The sequence below is a fragment of the Schistocerca piceifrons genome, chromosome 6 (genome assembly GCF_021461385.2).
Source record: "Schistocerca piceifrons isolate TAMUIC-IGC-003096 chromosome 6, iqSchPice1.1, whole genome shotgun sequence".
NCBI lineage: Eukaryota > Metazoa > Arthropoda > Insecta > Orthoptera > Acrididae > Schistocerca > Schistocerca piceifrons.
Window position 1 is genome coordinate 436,500,667 of NC_060143.1, and position 15,730 is coordinate 436,516,396.

Here is a 15,730-nt window from a genome sequence, read left to right on the forward strand (position 1 = left end):
GGGAGGGTGGGGGTGGGGGAGACATATAGAGAGAAATAAATAAATTTAAAAATATAAAAAAAACTGAGTGTGGCAGTGGAATGATGGCTGGTTAGTGCTGGAATGGGAGCAAGGAAGGGGCTGGATGGGTGAGGACAGTGACTAATGAAGGTTGAGTCCACAAAGGTTATGGGAATCCATAGGAAGCATTGCAGGGAAAGTTCCCACATGCACAATTAAGAAAAGCTGGTATTGGTGGGAAGGATACATATTGCACAGGCTGTGAAGCAGTCCTTGAAATGAGGGATATAATGTTTGGCAGCATGTTCAGCAACAGGGTGGACCACCTGTTTCCTGGCCACAGTCTGTCGGCGGCCATTCATGTGGACAGACAGATTATTGGTTGTCATGCCTACATAGAGTCCAGCACACTGGTTGCAGCTTAGCTTGTAGACTACATGATTGGTTTCACAGGTAACCCTGTCTTTGATGGGATAGGTGATGTTAGAGTCCGGAATGGAGTAGGTGGTATTGGGAGGATGTATGGGACAGGTCTTGCATCTAGGTCTATTACAGGGGTATGAGCCATGAGGTATAAGGATGGACAAGTATATTGTGTAGCTTTGGTGGACGGCGGAATACCACTGTGGGAGGGGTGGGAAGGATAATGGGGAGGGCATTTCTCATTTCAGGGCACGATGACAGGTAATTGAAACCCTGGTGGAGAATATAATTCAGTTGTTCCAGTCCTGGCTGGTTCTGACTAATGAGGGGAATACTCCTCTGTGGCTGGACAGTGGGGCTTTGGGAGGTAGTGGGTGACTGAAAACATTTGTTTTTGTATAAGGTTGGGAGGATAATTAAGGTCAGTGCACGTTCCATTGAGACCCTCAGTATACTTCGAGAGGGACTGTTCGTCACTGCAGATGCGATGACAACGGGTGGCAAGACTGTACGGAAGGGACTTCTTGGTATGGAATGGGTGGCAGCTGTCGAAGTGGAGGTATTGCTTGGAGTTAATAGGTTTGATATGGATGGAGGTACAGATGGTAGATTCAACATCTAGGATGATAACTTGTTGGCTTGAGTAGGAACAGGTGAAGCAAATGGGGGAGAAGTTGTTGAGGTTCTGGAGGAATGTGGATAGGATGTCCTTAGCTTTGAATCAGATAGCGAAGATGTCATCAGTGACTTGGACCCAGGTGAGGGGTTTAGGATTATGTGTGTTTAGGAAGGGTTCCTCTAGACGGCCCAGGAATAGGTTGGCATAGGATGGTGCCATGCGGGTGTTCATAGCCATACCCCGGATATGCTTGTAGGCAATACCTTCAAAGAGGAAGTAATTGAGGGAGAGTATATAGTTGGTCATGGTGACTAGGAAGGAGGTTGTTGGTTTGGAATCCATCGAACATTGGGAAAGGTAGTGTTCAATAGCGGTAAGGCCATGGGCATTAGGAATGTTAGTGTACAGGGAGCTGGCATCAACAGTGATGAGCAAGGCACCGTGCCGTAAAGGGACAGGAACTGTGGAGAGTCGGTGGAGGAAATTGTTGGTATCTTTTATATAGGGGGTAGGTTCTGTGTAATATGTTGAAGCTGTTGGTCTACGAGAGCAGAGATTCTCTCGGTGTGGGCACAGTAACCAGCTACAATTGGGTGTCCTGGGTGGTTAGGTTTATGGACTTTAGGAAGCATGTAGAAGGTAGGAGTGCGGGGAGTGGTAGGGGTGAGTAGAGAGATGGACTCCAGGGAGAGGTTCTGGGATGGGCCCAAGGATTTGAGTAGTGACTCGAGATCCTGGTGGATTACTGGAATGGGGTCACTGTGGCAAGGTTTGTAGGTGGAAGCATGTGACAGCTGATGGAGTCCTTCCACCAGGTAATCCTTGCAGTTCATAACACCAAGGTGGAGCCTTTGCTGACAGGTAAGATTATAATGTCAGGGTCAGTTTTTAGATGCTGGACTGCAGTTATTTCTGCAGATGTAAGGTTAGTCTGCTTGTTGAGGGATTTGGGGAATGATGGTGAGGCCAGGTTTGATGTTAAGATACTCTGGAAAGTTAACAGGGGGTGTTTTGGGGGCGGTGGGGGCAGAACATGGTTGGATGGAGGAGTGAACTGAGTTAGGCAAGGTTCAATATTGGTCTTTGGTTTATTCTGATTGGTAGGGTTGGTGGCGAAAAAGTGTTTCCACTGTAGGGACCGGGAGAAGGAGAGAAGGTCTTTAACAAGTCCTGCATGATTGAATTTAGGAGTGGGGCAAAAGGTGAGGCCTTTGGAAAGGACTGATATTTCTGTGGGGCTAAGGCTTCCGGAAGAAAGGTTTATGACTGTGTTGTGGGTCTGTTTAGGTTCTGGATTCTGTGTGGCGGTGGGAGGGAGTTTTGGAGAGTGGGGTATGTGTAGTAGGTCTGCAAGACAGGGTTAGTCCGCTATGAGGGGGCATGGGAGGGGTTGAGGTGATGGACAGTAGCACTCCAAGGCGGGAATAGGAAGTGAGCAAGATGGAAAGCTTTTTGAGGTGGCGTCATGCATGTTGCTCATGTTCTTGCAGGGCAGGAGTTTCAATGTGTATTATGGGTTCCAGGAATTTTGGACTGGTAGCAGGAGAATCTTGCGGATGGAGAGAAGGTACTGCAAGGAGGTTTGGGCTTGGTTGATATGGTTTTGCAGGAATATGTTGGTGAGGGCAAAGGATTGGCAGAATTTGAATTGTGGAAGGAGGGGTGGCAGCCTTTTTTTTTTTTGCAAAAATACGCCAAAATACGTGTGAAACTATATGAAAGGGATGAAATGGATGCAAAAGGGGGAAACAAGATTGAATCTGAGGGAGTCGACGATAGCGAAATGCAAAAAGTTGCTAAAATTGGCAAGACGTCACACAGATAAAAGTAAAGAATAAGTGATAAAAAATATATATTACTGTGGTTAGCAGGTCTGTCGGTGGATAACTGTGAAGAAGGGGGACGGCAGATGTGACAGGATGGTGGGATTAGTAGGTGCAAACTGGTATAGAACGGAGAAAGTGTCGGGGGTTGGGAAGGGTTCATAGGATGAGATACAATATTGTGTTGCACCGGAAAGTTGCGGGAGTAAACACGTAAAAGTACATGAAATGATGCAAGAGAGTGATCAGTTTAAAAGTATAGGATTAATTATATTGTTGGGAGTAATGTAGCACATATTATGCTGCACCAACAATCAGAATGGTCTTGTAGGTGTCTGTTGTGTGCGGCTGTGACGGTTGATACAGTGTGACTCATAAGCAGAGTGAGCAGTGCTGTTTGCAAGGTGACAAGAGAAACATAGGAAAGAAGAGAAAGAGGATGAGCATTGAGTATAGTGATGCAAATGAAAATAATAACAAAGGAGAACAGCACTGGGTTAGGATCGAAGAAAAGCTGTCAGGCAAAGTCAAACAACGGAAATCCCAGGATGAAATGTAACAATATTGTGAGAAGGAAAGTTGCTACTCACCATGTAGAGAATATACTAAGTCGCAGACAGGCACAACAAAAAGATTTTCACACTTAAAGCTTTCAGCCAATGGCCTCTGTCAACAACAACACACACACACAAGCACGCACAAGCAACTTACACACATGACTGCAGCCTCAGGCAACTGAAACCACACTGCGAGCAGCAGGATCAGTGCATGATGGGAGTGGCGACTCAATCAGACACCAATACTGAACATTGCCTAACTCATTTCTCTCCTCCATCCAACGGTGATTCACCCCCACCACTCCCAAACTACCCCCTGTTAACTTTCCAGAGTTTCTTAACATCAAACCTTGCCTCACCATCATTCCCCAAATTCCTCAACATGCAGACTAACCTTACATCTGCAGAAAGAACTGCAGTCCACCATCTAAAAACTGATCCCGACATTATAATCTGGTGGAAGGACTCCATCAGCTGTCACATACTTCCACCTACAAACCTTGCCACAGTGACCCCATTCCAGTAATCCACCAGGATCTCCAGTCACTACTCAAATCCTCAGGCCCAACCCAGAACCTCTCCCTGGAGTCCATATCTCTACTCACCCCTACCACTCCCCGCACTCCTACCTTCTACATGTTTCCTAAAGTCCATAAACCTAACCACCCAGGACACCCCATTGTAGCTGGTTACTGTGCCCACATTGAGAGAATCTCTGCTCTCGTAGACCAACACCTTCAACATATTATGCGGAACCTACCCTCCTATATAAAAGATACCAACCATTACCTCCACCGACTCTCCATAGTTCCTGTCCCTTTACCACACAGTGCTCTGCTCGTCACTATTGATGCCACATCCCTGTACACTAACATTCCTAATGACTATGGCCTTAATGCTATTAAACACTACCTTTCCCAGCATCCGACAGATTCCAAACCAACAACTTCCTTCCTAGTTGCCATGACCAACTATAAACTCACCCACAATTTCTTCTCCTTTGAAAGCATTACCAACAAGCAAATCTGGGGTATGGCTCTGAACACCTGCATGGCACCATCCTATGCCAACCTATTCATGGGCCATCTAGAGGCATCCTTCCTAAACACACAGAATCCTAAACCCCTCACCTGTGTCCGATTCACTGATGACATCTTTGCTATCTGGATCAAAGGGAAGGACACCCTATCCACATTCCTCCAGAACATCAACAACTTCTCCCTCATTTTCTTCACCAGGTCCCACTTCACCCAACAACCCATCTTCCTAGATGATCACCTCCACCTTGTAGATGGCTACATCAGTACCTCCGTCCATGTTAACCCTACTAACCACGAGCAATGCCTCCACTTCGACAGCTGCCACCCATTCCATACCAAGAAGTCCCTTCCGTACAGTCTAGCCACCTGTAGTCATTGCATCTGCAGTGATGAGCAGTCCCTCTTGAAATATACCAAGGATTGCCATGAAGTCTTCATTAACCATAATTATCCTCCCAACCTTGTACAAAAACAAATCTCCCATGCCTCATCTTTCCAGTCTCCCACCACCTCCCAAGCTCCACCATCCAGCCTCAGAGGAGCATTCCCCTCATAACTCAGTACAACCCAGGACTGGAGCAACTGAATTACATTCTCCTCTCGTCATGCCCTGAAATGAAAAACGTCCTGTCCACTATCCTTCCCACCCCTCCCACAGTGGTATTCCACCATCCACAAAAACCTACTCAATATACTCATCCACCCTTACACAATCCCTGCCCCCAGTCCTTTGCCTCTTGGCTCTTACCCCTGTAATAGACCTAGATGCAAGACCTGTTCCATATATCCTCCCGACACCACCAACTCCAGTCCGGTCACTAACATCACCTATCCCACCAAAGGAAGGGCTAGCTGTGAAACCAGTCATGTGGTCTACAAGCTAAGCTGCAACAACTGTGCTGGATTCTATGTAGGCATGACAACCAATAATCTGTCTGTCCGCATGAATGGCCCCCGACTGACTGTGGCCAGGAAACATGTGGCCCACCCTGTCACTGAACACACTGCCAAATATGTTATCCTTCATTTCAATGATTGCTTCACAGCCTGTGCCATATGGATCCTTCCCACCAACAACAGCTTTTCTGAATTGTGCAGGGGGGAACTGTCCTTGCAAACATCCCATGTTCCCGTAACCCTCCAGGCCTCACCCTTCGTTAGTCACTGTCCTCACCCATCCAGCCCCTTCCCTGCTCCAATTCCAGCACTACACAGCCGTCATTCGACCACCACACTCAGTCTTTCTTCTATTTTTTTAAATTTATTTATTTCTCTCTATGTGTCTCCTTTTCCACTACTTCTACCCCCCCCCCCTCCCCCCCACTCCCCTGCCCGCTGTCCAACCTGCAGCATTTCACTGTCCACCATCCCCACCATACTATCCATTCCCCTTCCTGCCCCAGTCTCCTCCTTCCCCCACCCAGTTGCCACTCACATCATGCACTGGTGCTGCTGCTCGCAGTGTGGTTTCAGTTGCCTGAGGCTGCAGTCGTGTGTGTGAGTTGCATTTGCGTGTGTGTGTGTGTGTGTGTGTGTGTGTGTGTGTGTGTGTGTGTGTTGTTGACAAAGGCCATTGGTCAAAAGCTTTAAGTGTAAAAATCTTTTTGTTGTGCTTAGGTGTGACTCAGCATCTTCACTAAATGGTGAGTAGCAACTTTCCTTCTCATAATATTGTTACATTCCATCCTCGATATTCCTAAGGCTTTATTCATTCCTATTTGCACCCCAAATTTAACATAATTGTTTCTGATGTTTATCTGCCCAGGACCTCTTTAACTTCACAGTTATTTGTGAGAGAGATACTGACCAAAATATCAATTCCCAACCAGTTTTTATTTGATTCTCATCTACAGGCACCAGGTTTTGTAGAATCATTGTTTTTGCTTTTGGACAATTTCAAAAATATTAGTTATTTGTTCACAACAATTGCATTTTACATTCTGTTTATTGAAATTGTAAATATTCAACAGAATTTTGTAACACCAATACAGGGTAACAGAACTGATGCATCTTATATAGTGAAATCACAAAACATGAAATACACGGTAGAACAAATGTGCAATCCTAAAGCATCAACTGCACACTGACCAGCACAGTGCCGCGAAACAGCATCAAGAAGGCATTAACCCACGTGCCAATAGAAACTGCGGGCAGTACCACACCTCCAGAAAGACAAGAGTTCAGTGCCCCTTGTCAAAGCTGATTTAACCAGCCACCGATCACTAGTTGGCCCAGTTTGGTTGCAAACTTTGAGAGCATCAGTACTGAGAAATAGGGAGATGTTAGTTAGCCTGCATTCTGAGAGTAGTAATAGACTGTAAATGTAATAATTTAATTGCATGTACGAGGCAGAAGATGCATAGCAATCAAGTTAATTATTGTTCCTTCCTTTGATAGAACTATAGTTTTCTTTTAGTTGGAAAGTGTTTTGTACAGATGGTTTTGGATTCCTGCCACAAGCCATCACAACTTTACTCCTTCCTTGTTTGTGTCAGTGCTGGCTCCGACACAACAAGAATTAATTTCCTTTAATATGGTACGAATAGGATATAGGATCCTGGTATATTAGAGAGAGAATATCTGCCACCACTGTTTTTAAAATAAGAGTTTGGGATAGACATAAAATAATATTGTTGCTCCTCTAAGCAGCAGAGTTGTTTTCCTCATGAAGAGAAGAGCATTTTCCAGTGATGCAGCATGCTGTGCAGAAATGGAATAATAATATACTAAAAAAATAAGAAAAACTCACAGAGGTCCTAATATGATCTTTTTCTTCTCCTCCACCTCCTCTTTTTTTCTGTCCTGCTGTGAATAAATAGGCCTAATTCTCCAGCGCTATATGGCATATCAAGTTGGAAATATTCCATATGTTATGACTGCCACTGTTGTTGATTAATAATTTTTTCCCCGGAAATTATGCTAATCATCATACTGTTACGTGTTTTGTAAGTATGTGACACACACCTAAATATCTGAACAACAGTGCTTTTCCTTCACCCCTCTTCCTTCCCATTCAGCCATTCTGTCAGAAGAAGGAGCAGCTGACTCCAAAAGCTTACATGGCCAAAATCAGATATTTTTTGCCAAATTTTGTGTATTTTTTGTGAAATTTGGTGTCTTTTTTTTGCCAGAGTCAGTGTTAGTTTTGACAAATTTGGTGACTTATTTTGCCAAATGTGGTGACTTATTTTGCCAAATATGGTGACATTTTTGCCACGTACAATGACGTCTTGCCAAATGGGTGATTTTTTTGCCGAACTGAATGACTTTTTTGTCAAAATTTGATACTTTCAGAGCTATTTTCACAGTCATGTCGAAGTTCATTATGCAGGAAAAGAACTGTCAGTTTAAGGTACACACAAATCTCACTCTTGAGGAGATTAGAAGTCAAAGTCAAGTTTTAACATTCAATAATTATCATTTAGAAATATTAATTGACTGCCATAACCAGATTTATAGCATTTCTACAGGATAAAATTACAAAATTTCTGATATCTTATAAAAATCACTCACTTTTGCATTATTTTGCTAAAAATAGCTTATTTAGCATTATTTTTTGCATTATCGTTTTTGTGAAAATTTCCTATTCTTTGTTATAGCTCACCACAATAACAAAATTTTACCTAGCCAGTTTTAAAATTACTGTATAATTTCTGAAAAAAATATTTGTTCATATTCTAGTTTTTAAATAGTCAGGCATCACTCATAGTCGGTCTATGCCCTGTCCTACTCAAGCTAATAAGTGTGTAGCACATAAGCTCCCAATATTTGCTCACACTACAGCTATGCATAGTTAGTTTGTGGAAATGTATGTACCTGCACTTGTGAAAAATCAATAATATGCATGTCCAAAAACTTCCAATTGATTTCTGTAAGTCAAATTAATAGATATTTCCACTGAACTATGTCATGGTTGGCAGGGGGTTCGATCTATCCTTGTCACGCAAATGAGTTATTCTTCAGAGTTATGACTTTAATTAATTAGTGAACTAAGATAGATATTTTAGTGCACTTTACTCTGAAACATTACTAGAAGACAGTACACAATGTGAACCATGACATTTTATGTAAATATGGACAGTGTTTTGTGCCCCACCTGATTACTTCGTTTAGTGACCAGTTAGAACTATCATTAATTATTGGACAGTGCTTCGTTAATGTGTGTTTTTATAACTTTGCAGTTTGTATGAGTAATTCTGCCACTGTACTTTCAGTTATTCATGAGTGATAACCTGAGTACAATCTAGTTTGTGGTATCACACACATTTTTTCTTGGGCAAACAACAAGTATTTCAACTTCAATGCAACAAACAAAAATACTACCAAGAAGGTGTCAGAGACTAAAGAAAATCAAATTAGTGCTTCACAACAACTGAATACATCAGCTGTGCAGCAGATTTAATTTGAAAGTGGACCATTGCTATCTTTGGAAAATACACACCTTAGTTTGGATATAGTGTTTAATTACAATAAATCTGCTCTCACTCATTCCTACTCCATTATTTGAATACTGTTTATATGTACTGAGAATTACACAGTAAACAGTAAAGAATAGCTGTTACCATCTATTTATATATTTTTCTAATAATTAACAGATAATACCTCAGCAAATGACTGGCTAGCTGTAACACAATGAAACTTGTATAATACTCAGCATTCTGGTTTAAATCTGGACAACATTCTACCAAGATGTGATGGCTGACAGAATATTAGGTCGATTATAAATTACATACCTTTTACTGAGGCTTATTTCTGGATTGTGGCTCCTGGTAAGGTAAAGTAGTAGTCATGGGTGGTATTACCAGATCATCCATGTTTGGAAGAACAAATTTTTTCTGTAAAATACCAAGCAGGATGTATACATATGTATAGAAGAATTTAGTATTAAAATTATATAAATATCTCAGGGAAAGCGACAAGTACAGTGAATGAACTGCAATTAAATCATACACTATCAGTACAGAGGCAATAAAGTAAACCAAATAAAACTGCTTGAGAGTAGAAATACAATGAGCAATAGGAAATGAATTATGTATTAACAGTTTTATCTGTCTCAGTTTTATGTTTACCTCTCCATTGCTTCCTCAATCTCATGTGTTTCTCTAGACAATAACTGTGTAGCTTACAGCTAATGTATTATACTTTCCAGGTGTTGCCATTATTCTGTTGCCTTTCTTATCACTTTAATTCAAGATCGAAAGATATTACTAGATTCGCTTTCTTGAATATTGCACTAGATGAGCAAGACAATGGGCCATTCGACAGGCTTCCTAGTGTGGTTGAAGACTGTGGGGCACCCATTGGGCCACACTTTGCACAAGTGCAGTTGTTCCTTCATGATGGTGTGAACACTTCCGACGCTCAATCCGACAATGGCGGCTATGGCTTTCACTGTCACTCGGCAGTCCTGGCTAATGAGTGCATCCACCAGCTGGACGATGTCATTGGTAATGCAGTGTGGTGCTCCAGACTGTGCATCATTGGTTAACGACTCCCGTCCTTCACTGAAGCGCTTGTGCCATGCCTTGACCTTGCAAGGGATATGCAGTGTTCGCTGTACACTTGTGACATTCATCGATGAATGTCCATTCCTCCTACTCCTTCCACTGTCAGAAAACAAACACCACCTCTTTGCTCTTCTTGTGACGCGTCCATGTCACTGTTTGCAATGCGACTGGTAGTGTTGGACAATTGAAGCATGCTGCTGCTAGCTCTGTATAGTCATGTGACGTGCACAGGGTGTACACATGGACAACAAAAAAAATTCCTGGATTTTTCCCGGATTTCCCGGTTGAAAATACACTTTCTCCCAGATGAAAGTACACTTTTCCCATGTTACGTGACAGTACACTTTTCCTCGGCACTGTAAAACTTATCAATCTTTTGAATGTTTATGGTTTTACACGCCGCTGTAGAATTTCCCGGCACTTTAGAAAATTAAACACAGGGTGAAAAAACACGTTTTGGAAAGATCTTTGATGTGCGCCAACATGTACGCTGCATATTTTCGTGTTATGAAGGTATAAATTCGAATTCCACCAAACGCCGCATGTTACTTTCCAAAGCACTGAAATCGATATTGTGTCACACTTTTGTAAGCCAGTCACAGCTCATGTCACGTGATATAGCCGGCTGACGACAGTATTGGACACGTGATGTAGTCAGCCAATAGCAATATCACTCTTAAGTAGTGTGAACACACAAATAAGAAAAGTTAATGGCTTAAATTAATATACATAGTGTTGCTACAAGAAAAACAAAGCTTTCACATATAATTGTGGTCACAAAGATTAATAAGCTGCAAGAGAAGCTAAGCTTCCACATATAATTTTGATCTTTTTTGCACATGTTACACTTTAAGATATATCACACAAATGTGCCAGTAAAATTTTTAATAACGACGTAAATGTCTGATCTTCTGGGCTCAAAATTCTTCTAGATGGTCGTCCTCAAAGAGTTGCTTTTCAATTGAGAGTCAAACGCTCTGTGATTTAAGAAATTCATCATGCATTCTCACATATACTTCATCTTGTGTAAAAGGAAATTTACTTTGAAAGTAATGCTTTTCAAATCACCATCAGCAATATTTTCCCGTGACCTGTTAGAAACTGATTCGTTTCAGCAGTTGCCAGAAAGTGCCAGATAACAGGCGCCACTGCTCTTGCGCAGCTATGATGACGCAGGAAGCCCGTATGTTCATACGTGTAAAACATTAAAAGATCTTGCACTGTGTCACAAAAGAAACAAGACATCAGAGGATACTTCAAGAGCATTGGAATTTCGTGAACCATACTAAAATGCATAATTTGGCTTAATGTGCACATTCTTATGTCCAGATTGGGATGTAAATTTTCTTGAGTACCAGTATTGTATAATCTTATGTTTGGTTCTTTATTATGGCATAATGCCATGTGAGCTAAAAGATGGAAAACGTGCACTTGAAATGCAGCGAACAGTTGAAACTAGCCAACAGTGTGAAATTATTCATTTCAAATAAATTGACTGCCTCAGTGCAAAAGATTAATGAAAGACAAATCTCTTTAGCAAAGCAACAAAAATAACTTATTTGTTCTGCTAGGCAATTAATGCTTGACTGTCAGAAAGGTGGAAATAAAACCTGAAACTAATAACATATTTTAGCCTTCCCTAATCATGCGAACGTATTTTAATTCATTTGATAGCTCCTGGCCACAGAAGTCGATTTTGTTTTCATTTGATGTGAGAGAAATAAATGAAGAGGAAACAGCAAAATCACTAAACGTAAACACGGGGCACGTGGAGACTAACCACCTCCTCACTAAAACTCAGGCTGCTCTGTGGTTCAGCCCCAGATCTCCGATATTTCCAAACAGGGGCAATATTAGATAGTGGTGCTCAGCCACACATCCGTAGCCACACATGGGAGAAGGTACCACTCATATGCGACTCAACTGCGCATGCACATGAGCCCGCCCGCAACTGCTCAAACAAATCTAATGTTAACAGCTGTCATGTCACGCTCATCGGAGGCAATTTGTTGTTATGAAGCACTGCATAGTCTTCCTAAACCCTCTGACACACTTTGCTGTTGGCAGACACTTGTATAAGCACTGTGTTTTGTTGTTGTATATGGGGTGTTTTATTTTCGTTTTTTTCCCTCTTGTTCATGCTTTGTTGCTGCAGTATTATCCTGCAGAAGCGGGATACAGTAATATCCTTTGTTGTATTGATTCTTACCAGTCAAAATCACAAAAATTTAACTGAAAACAAAAAAAAAAAAAAAAAAAAAAAAATGAAAAATTCCCATGTTTTTCCCAGATCTCCCGGTTGTCCCGGGTAGTATACACCCCGCTGCATGCGTGCCCTCTAGCGATGAGCTGTGAACTTCCATGCTCTGGTGGGAACCACAACTCGTTACACACACCATGATATTATCCTCCTGTCACTGGTTTGCACATTCCAGACTCCAGCTTGTTTCTTTTTGGATAGCCCTTATACAAGGAGGAGGTTATAGTGAACAGTTTTTCTTGAATTCCTGCAGGACTGTGACACTGATATGGACTCCGTAACCGGCATTAGATATTATACACAAATCAACTCGTATGGGTAGCACCTGTTCCACCTGCTGGGACTGCAACAAGTGCTTTGTATAGGGAGAGCGAGTCTAGTTAAACATCCATACACTATGCTGATCATATCAGACTGCTGATATTTATAAAGATTTATAGTTCACATCACAATTGCCTACTGATAACAGTCCTGGTTGTATATTCAGTTCTTTCATAAGATAAATATCGAACACACTATGCTAATTCACGCCAGTCTTGGCTCTATCAAATTTGATTTGAAAGTTTGAGATAGGCACTAGATTATACCTCAGCTGCGCAGTTCTGTGTGGTTCACCATGCATAGCATTTTGGTGTACCTGCAAGAATACTACAGGTTGGAAATGAGGACTATACTCTGTGAGAATTATGAATGAATGATTTCTTGATGTGCGATAACAGCAATTAAAGCTGGAAGAAGAACAGCAGCAGCAGCAGCTGCTGCAGCAAGTTCAACTGCAGTTATCCCACTAACAGAAACAGAAGGAGCAACATAGCAACAAATACTCTTACTCCAGCAGCAACAGAAACAATTCGCGGTGTTATTGCAACAAACTGTTCAGCCATAGGGTCAGCAGCATCTCCTCCACAGTCATCGTTCTGAAGAGTATAATGAGGCTTGGTAACTTACTATTTTCTTGCTTACTGTAAGTTCAGCAAGGTTTTTGATCCTCCATCTAAGCATATCTCTACTGCCATGTTGTCATCAGCATACAAAGTGGTCCACAAACTACTGACCCAGTGATATTGCAGTCAACGATATTTTTCATTTGTTGATCCAATATTATGGTTGGCAAACTGACATTGCGACAGCTCAATGCACTTAACCAATTTGCTACAAAGGTAGGCCAGTGTTATACATCATGGATTGCCATCCTCCAGAGTCTCATATCCAGACCTGTTCATCAGAACTGATGTAGTTTCCTTTGCTCAAAACAGCGTAGTTTGGTCTGAGCCTCTAACATCTTCGAACCCAACCTTCTATGATATTATTCACAGCATGCAATCATTTAAAGTAGTAACGTTGGTGTTGTAGGCATTCAAAAGCAACATAGAAATAACAAAAATTAGCAGTTAGCACTGGGTGCTTCTGTCATCAGATGATTGCAATGAACCATTCTCTCTTCCCAACAAACAATAACGCAACAAGAACTTAGTATACGGAATCACATAGTTTGCACAACACTAGCAAGTATTAGAGATCAGAAAGGAAGTCTCTTACTCTCTTTAAACGAGACAGAGGGTCCCATGATATCATCTCTAAACTCTGTTTCCGCCGATGGCAATTTAACTGAAAACTCATCACTTGAATCTGTTGGTGGGTACAAGAGGACTACACCAGCATAGAAAAGAGAGCAAGTACATAAGGTATGGCAGTATTGCCAAAACATAACAAATTGTTGGGCATTGCGATTGATTATTACTTACCAACACACTTGACTGATCAGCTAGCAGTGAATGTTGTTCTGTTTATACATCCTATTATATGTACACATGTGCTCTCTCTCTCTGTGTGTGTGTGTGTGTGTGTCGTGTGTCGTGTAAATAAATAAATATGTGTATACACAGTGTACGCAGTAATTGTTTGTGATGTACCACAGCCATACAGCAGGAATCGGGACGAAAAATTTTATGCAGGAGACTTGTGGCCTATCAAATCAGCAAAGTACATCAAATTGGCATATAAAAGCAAGCAAAGCTACAGTGCATGCATGTCATGCAAGATTTTCATATTCCCTCACTCTCTACATACAAGCTGTTATTCACAGAGAAAAAAATGAATAGGATGTTCTTTGTACCGAATTTAATGTAATGCTATTGTGTACTGAGTTATGTTACCATTAGAAGCTGATGTTTTTAAGTTATTCAAGAAAAGCACACAAAACACCTTCAAATGTGGCTCCACCCCACCCTCATTCGTTGCCGGTCAGAATTTTAAGTGTGTCATCCAATGCACTCCTTCCTACCATAGCACAAAAATATGTGACTACACAAATTACTTCCCATATTCAACATTTTTTTGTCTTTATTGACAGGGCTTAGCCATCGGCTTAGTCGACTATTTTGCTAACATTATTAATATAAATGTGCCTGCTATGGTAATGAAAGTAAATGACTTTTATGAACATTACACAAAAACTAATTATGCTGACAATTTGATCCAAACTTAACCCTCACGAGCACAGTAATTTCTTATTCAGAAGGACAGACAGACAAAATGATTCAGTTGTTAATTTTACGCAGTTTAAAGTCACACAATCCTTAGGCAAAATTTACACAAATATCAATATAATAATCTGTAAGTGCACATCTAAGATGGTTGCATAATAAGCACAGTCACTGAAGACCATAAGAGGACAACTATGGTAAATAATTCATGTTGTCACAAATTTTTGTATAGTGCTAGGAGGGAATGCCATGAACAAGGTACTAAAAACTGTGATTAGCAAGGGGTGAGGGAGAATATGGTGGAAGTGGTGGTGCTTTTTAAAGTCACTTACACATTTTATTCAAGAATTTGAAAACTACAGCTTCTATTGAAAACAATCCCAGTACAAAACTAATCTACAATAAGTTTCCTACAAAAAAGAGCCTTTTCATTTTTTCTCTCGGACTAATATACTAGTTTGTGCATACACAGCAAAAGAATATGAAATTCTCACATGATGCATATGTGTTTTAGTTCAGGTGGAATTGTAGGCCAATTAGAGGAACTTTCCTGAGTTGATACATGACAAATACCCTGTATAAAATTGTTTGTACGCACTACCAACCTTATGAAATTACAGCACATATAAATATTCACTGATTATGAGATTACATTCAGTGTTATTTGCGATCTTTTGTACCACTGAAGTTAAATTTTCTGTCATTGCATTTAAAAGTTAAGAGAAGCTTTTTGTTTATTGTAAATAGCCACACACAAATTATCCTTCATGACAGCAGAGCTCGTGAAGGATTCCACAGTTACCATTGTGGCAGTAAATGATTAAAATCTCAGTGACAAATCTTCAATGTGTCATCTTTTGGGTTGACTCAAACAATGTAACTTCAGCTATTACATACATGGACTGTTACTCTACATTTTATCCTGTATTTAACAGCAGAAAATGTCAAGTTCCAATCAAACCCAATCCCACATTGAAAAACTCACTGGACATTATAATTATGCAAGTTGTAAGTT

The 15,730-nt window shown here is 41.1% G+C and overlaps 1 protein-coding gene across 2 annotated transcripts in view; it reads right to left on the bottom strand.

The window, feature by feature from the left end:
- LOC124802758 (testis-expressed protein 2) overlaps positions 1 to 15,730 on the bottom strand; it is a 314,369-nt gene that overhangs the window by 12,932 nt on the left and 285,707 nt on the right. For both annotated transcript variants that reach the window (XM_047263750.1, XM_047263749.1), the window contains exon 15: positions 9,196 to 9,297. In XM_047263750.1, coding sequence (XP_047119706.1) covers positions 9,199 to 9,297 — 99 coding nt within the window. In that variant the 3' untranslated portion in view covers positions 9,196 to 9,198. The remainder of the gene's footprint in view (positions 1 to 9,195; positions 9,298 to 15,730) is intronic.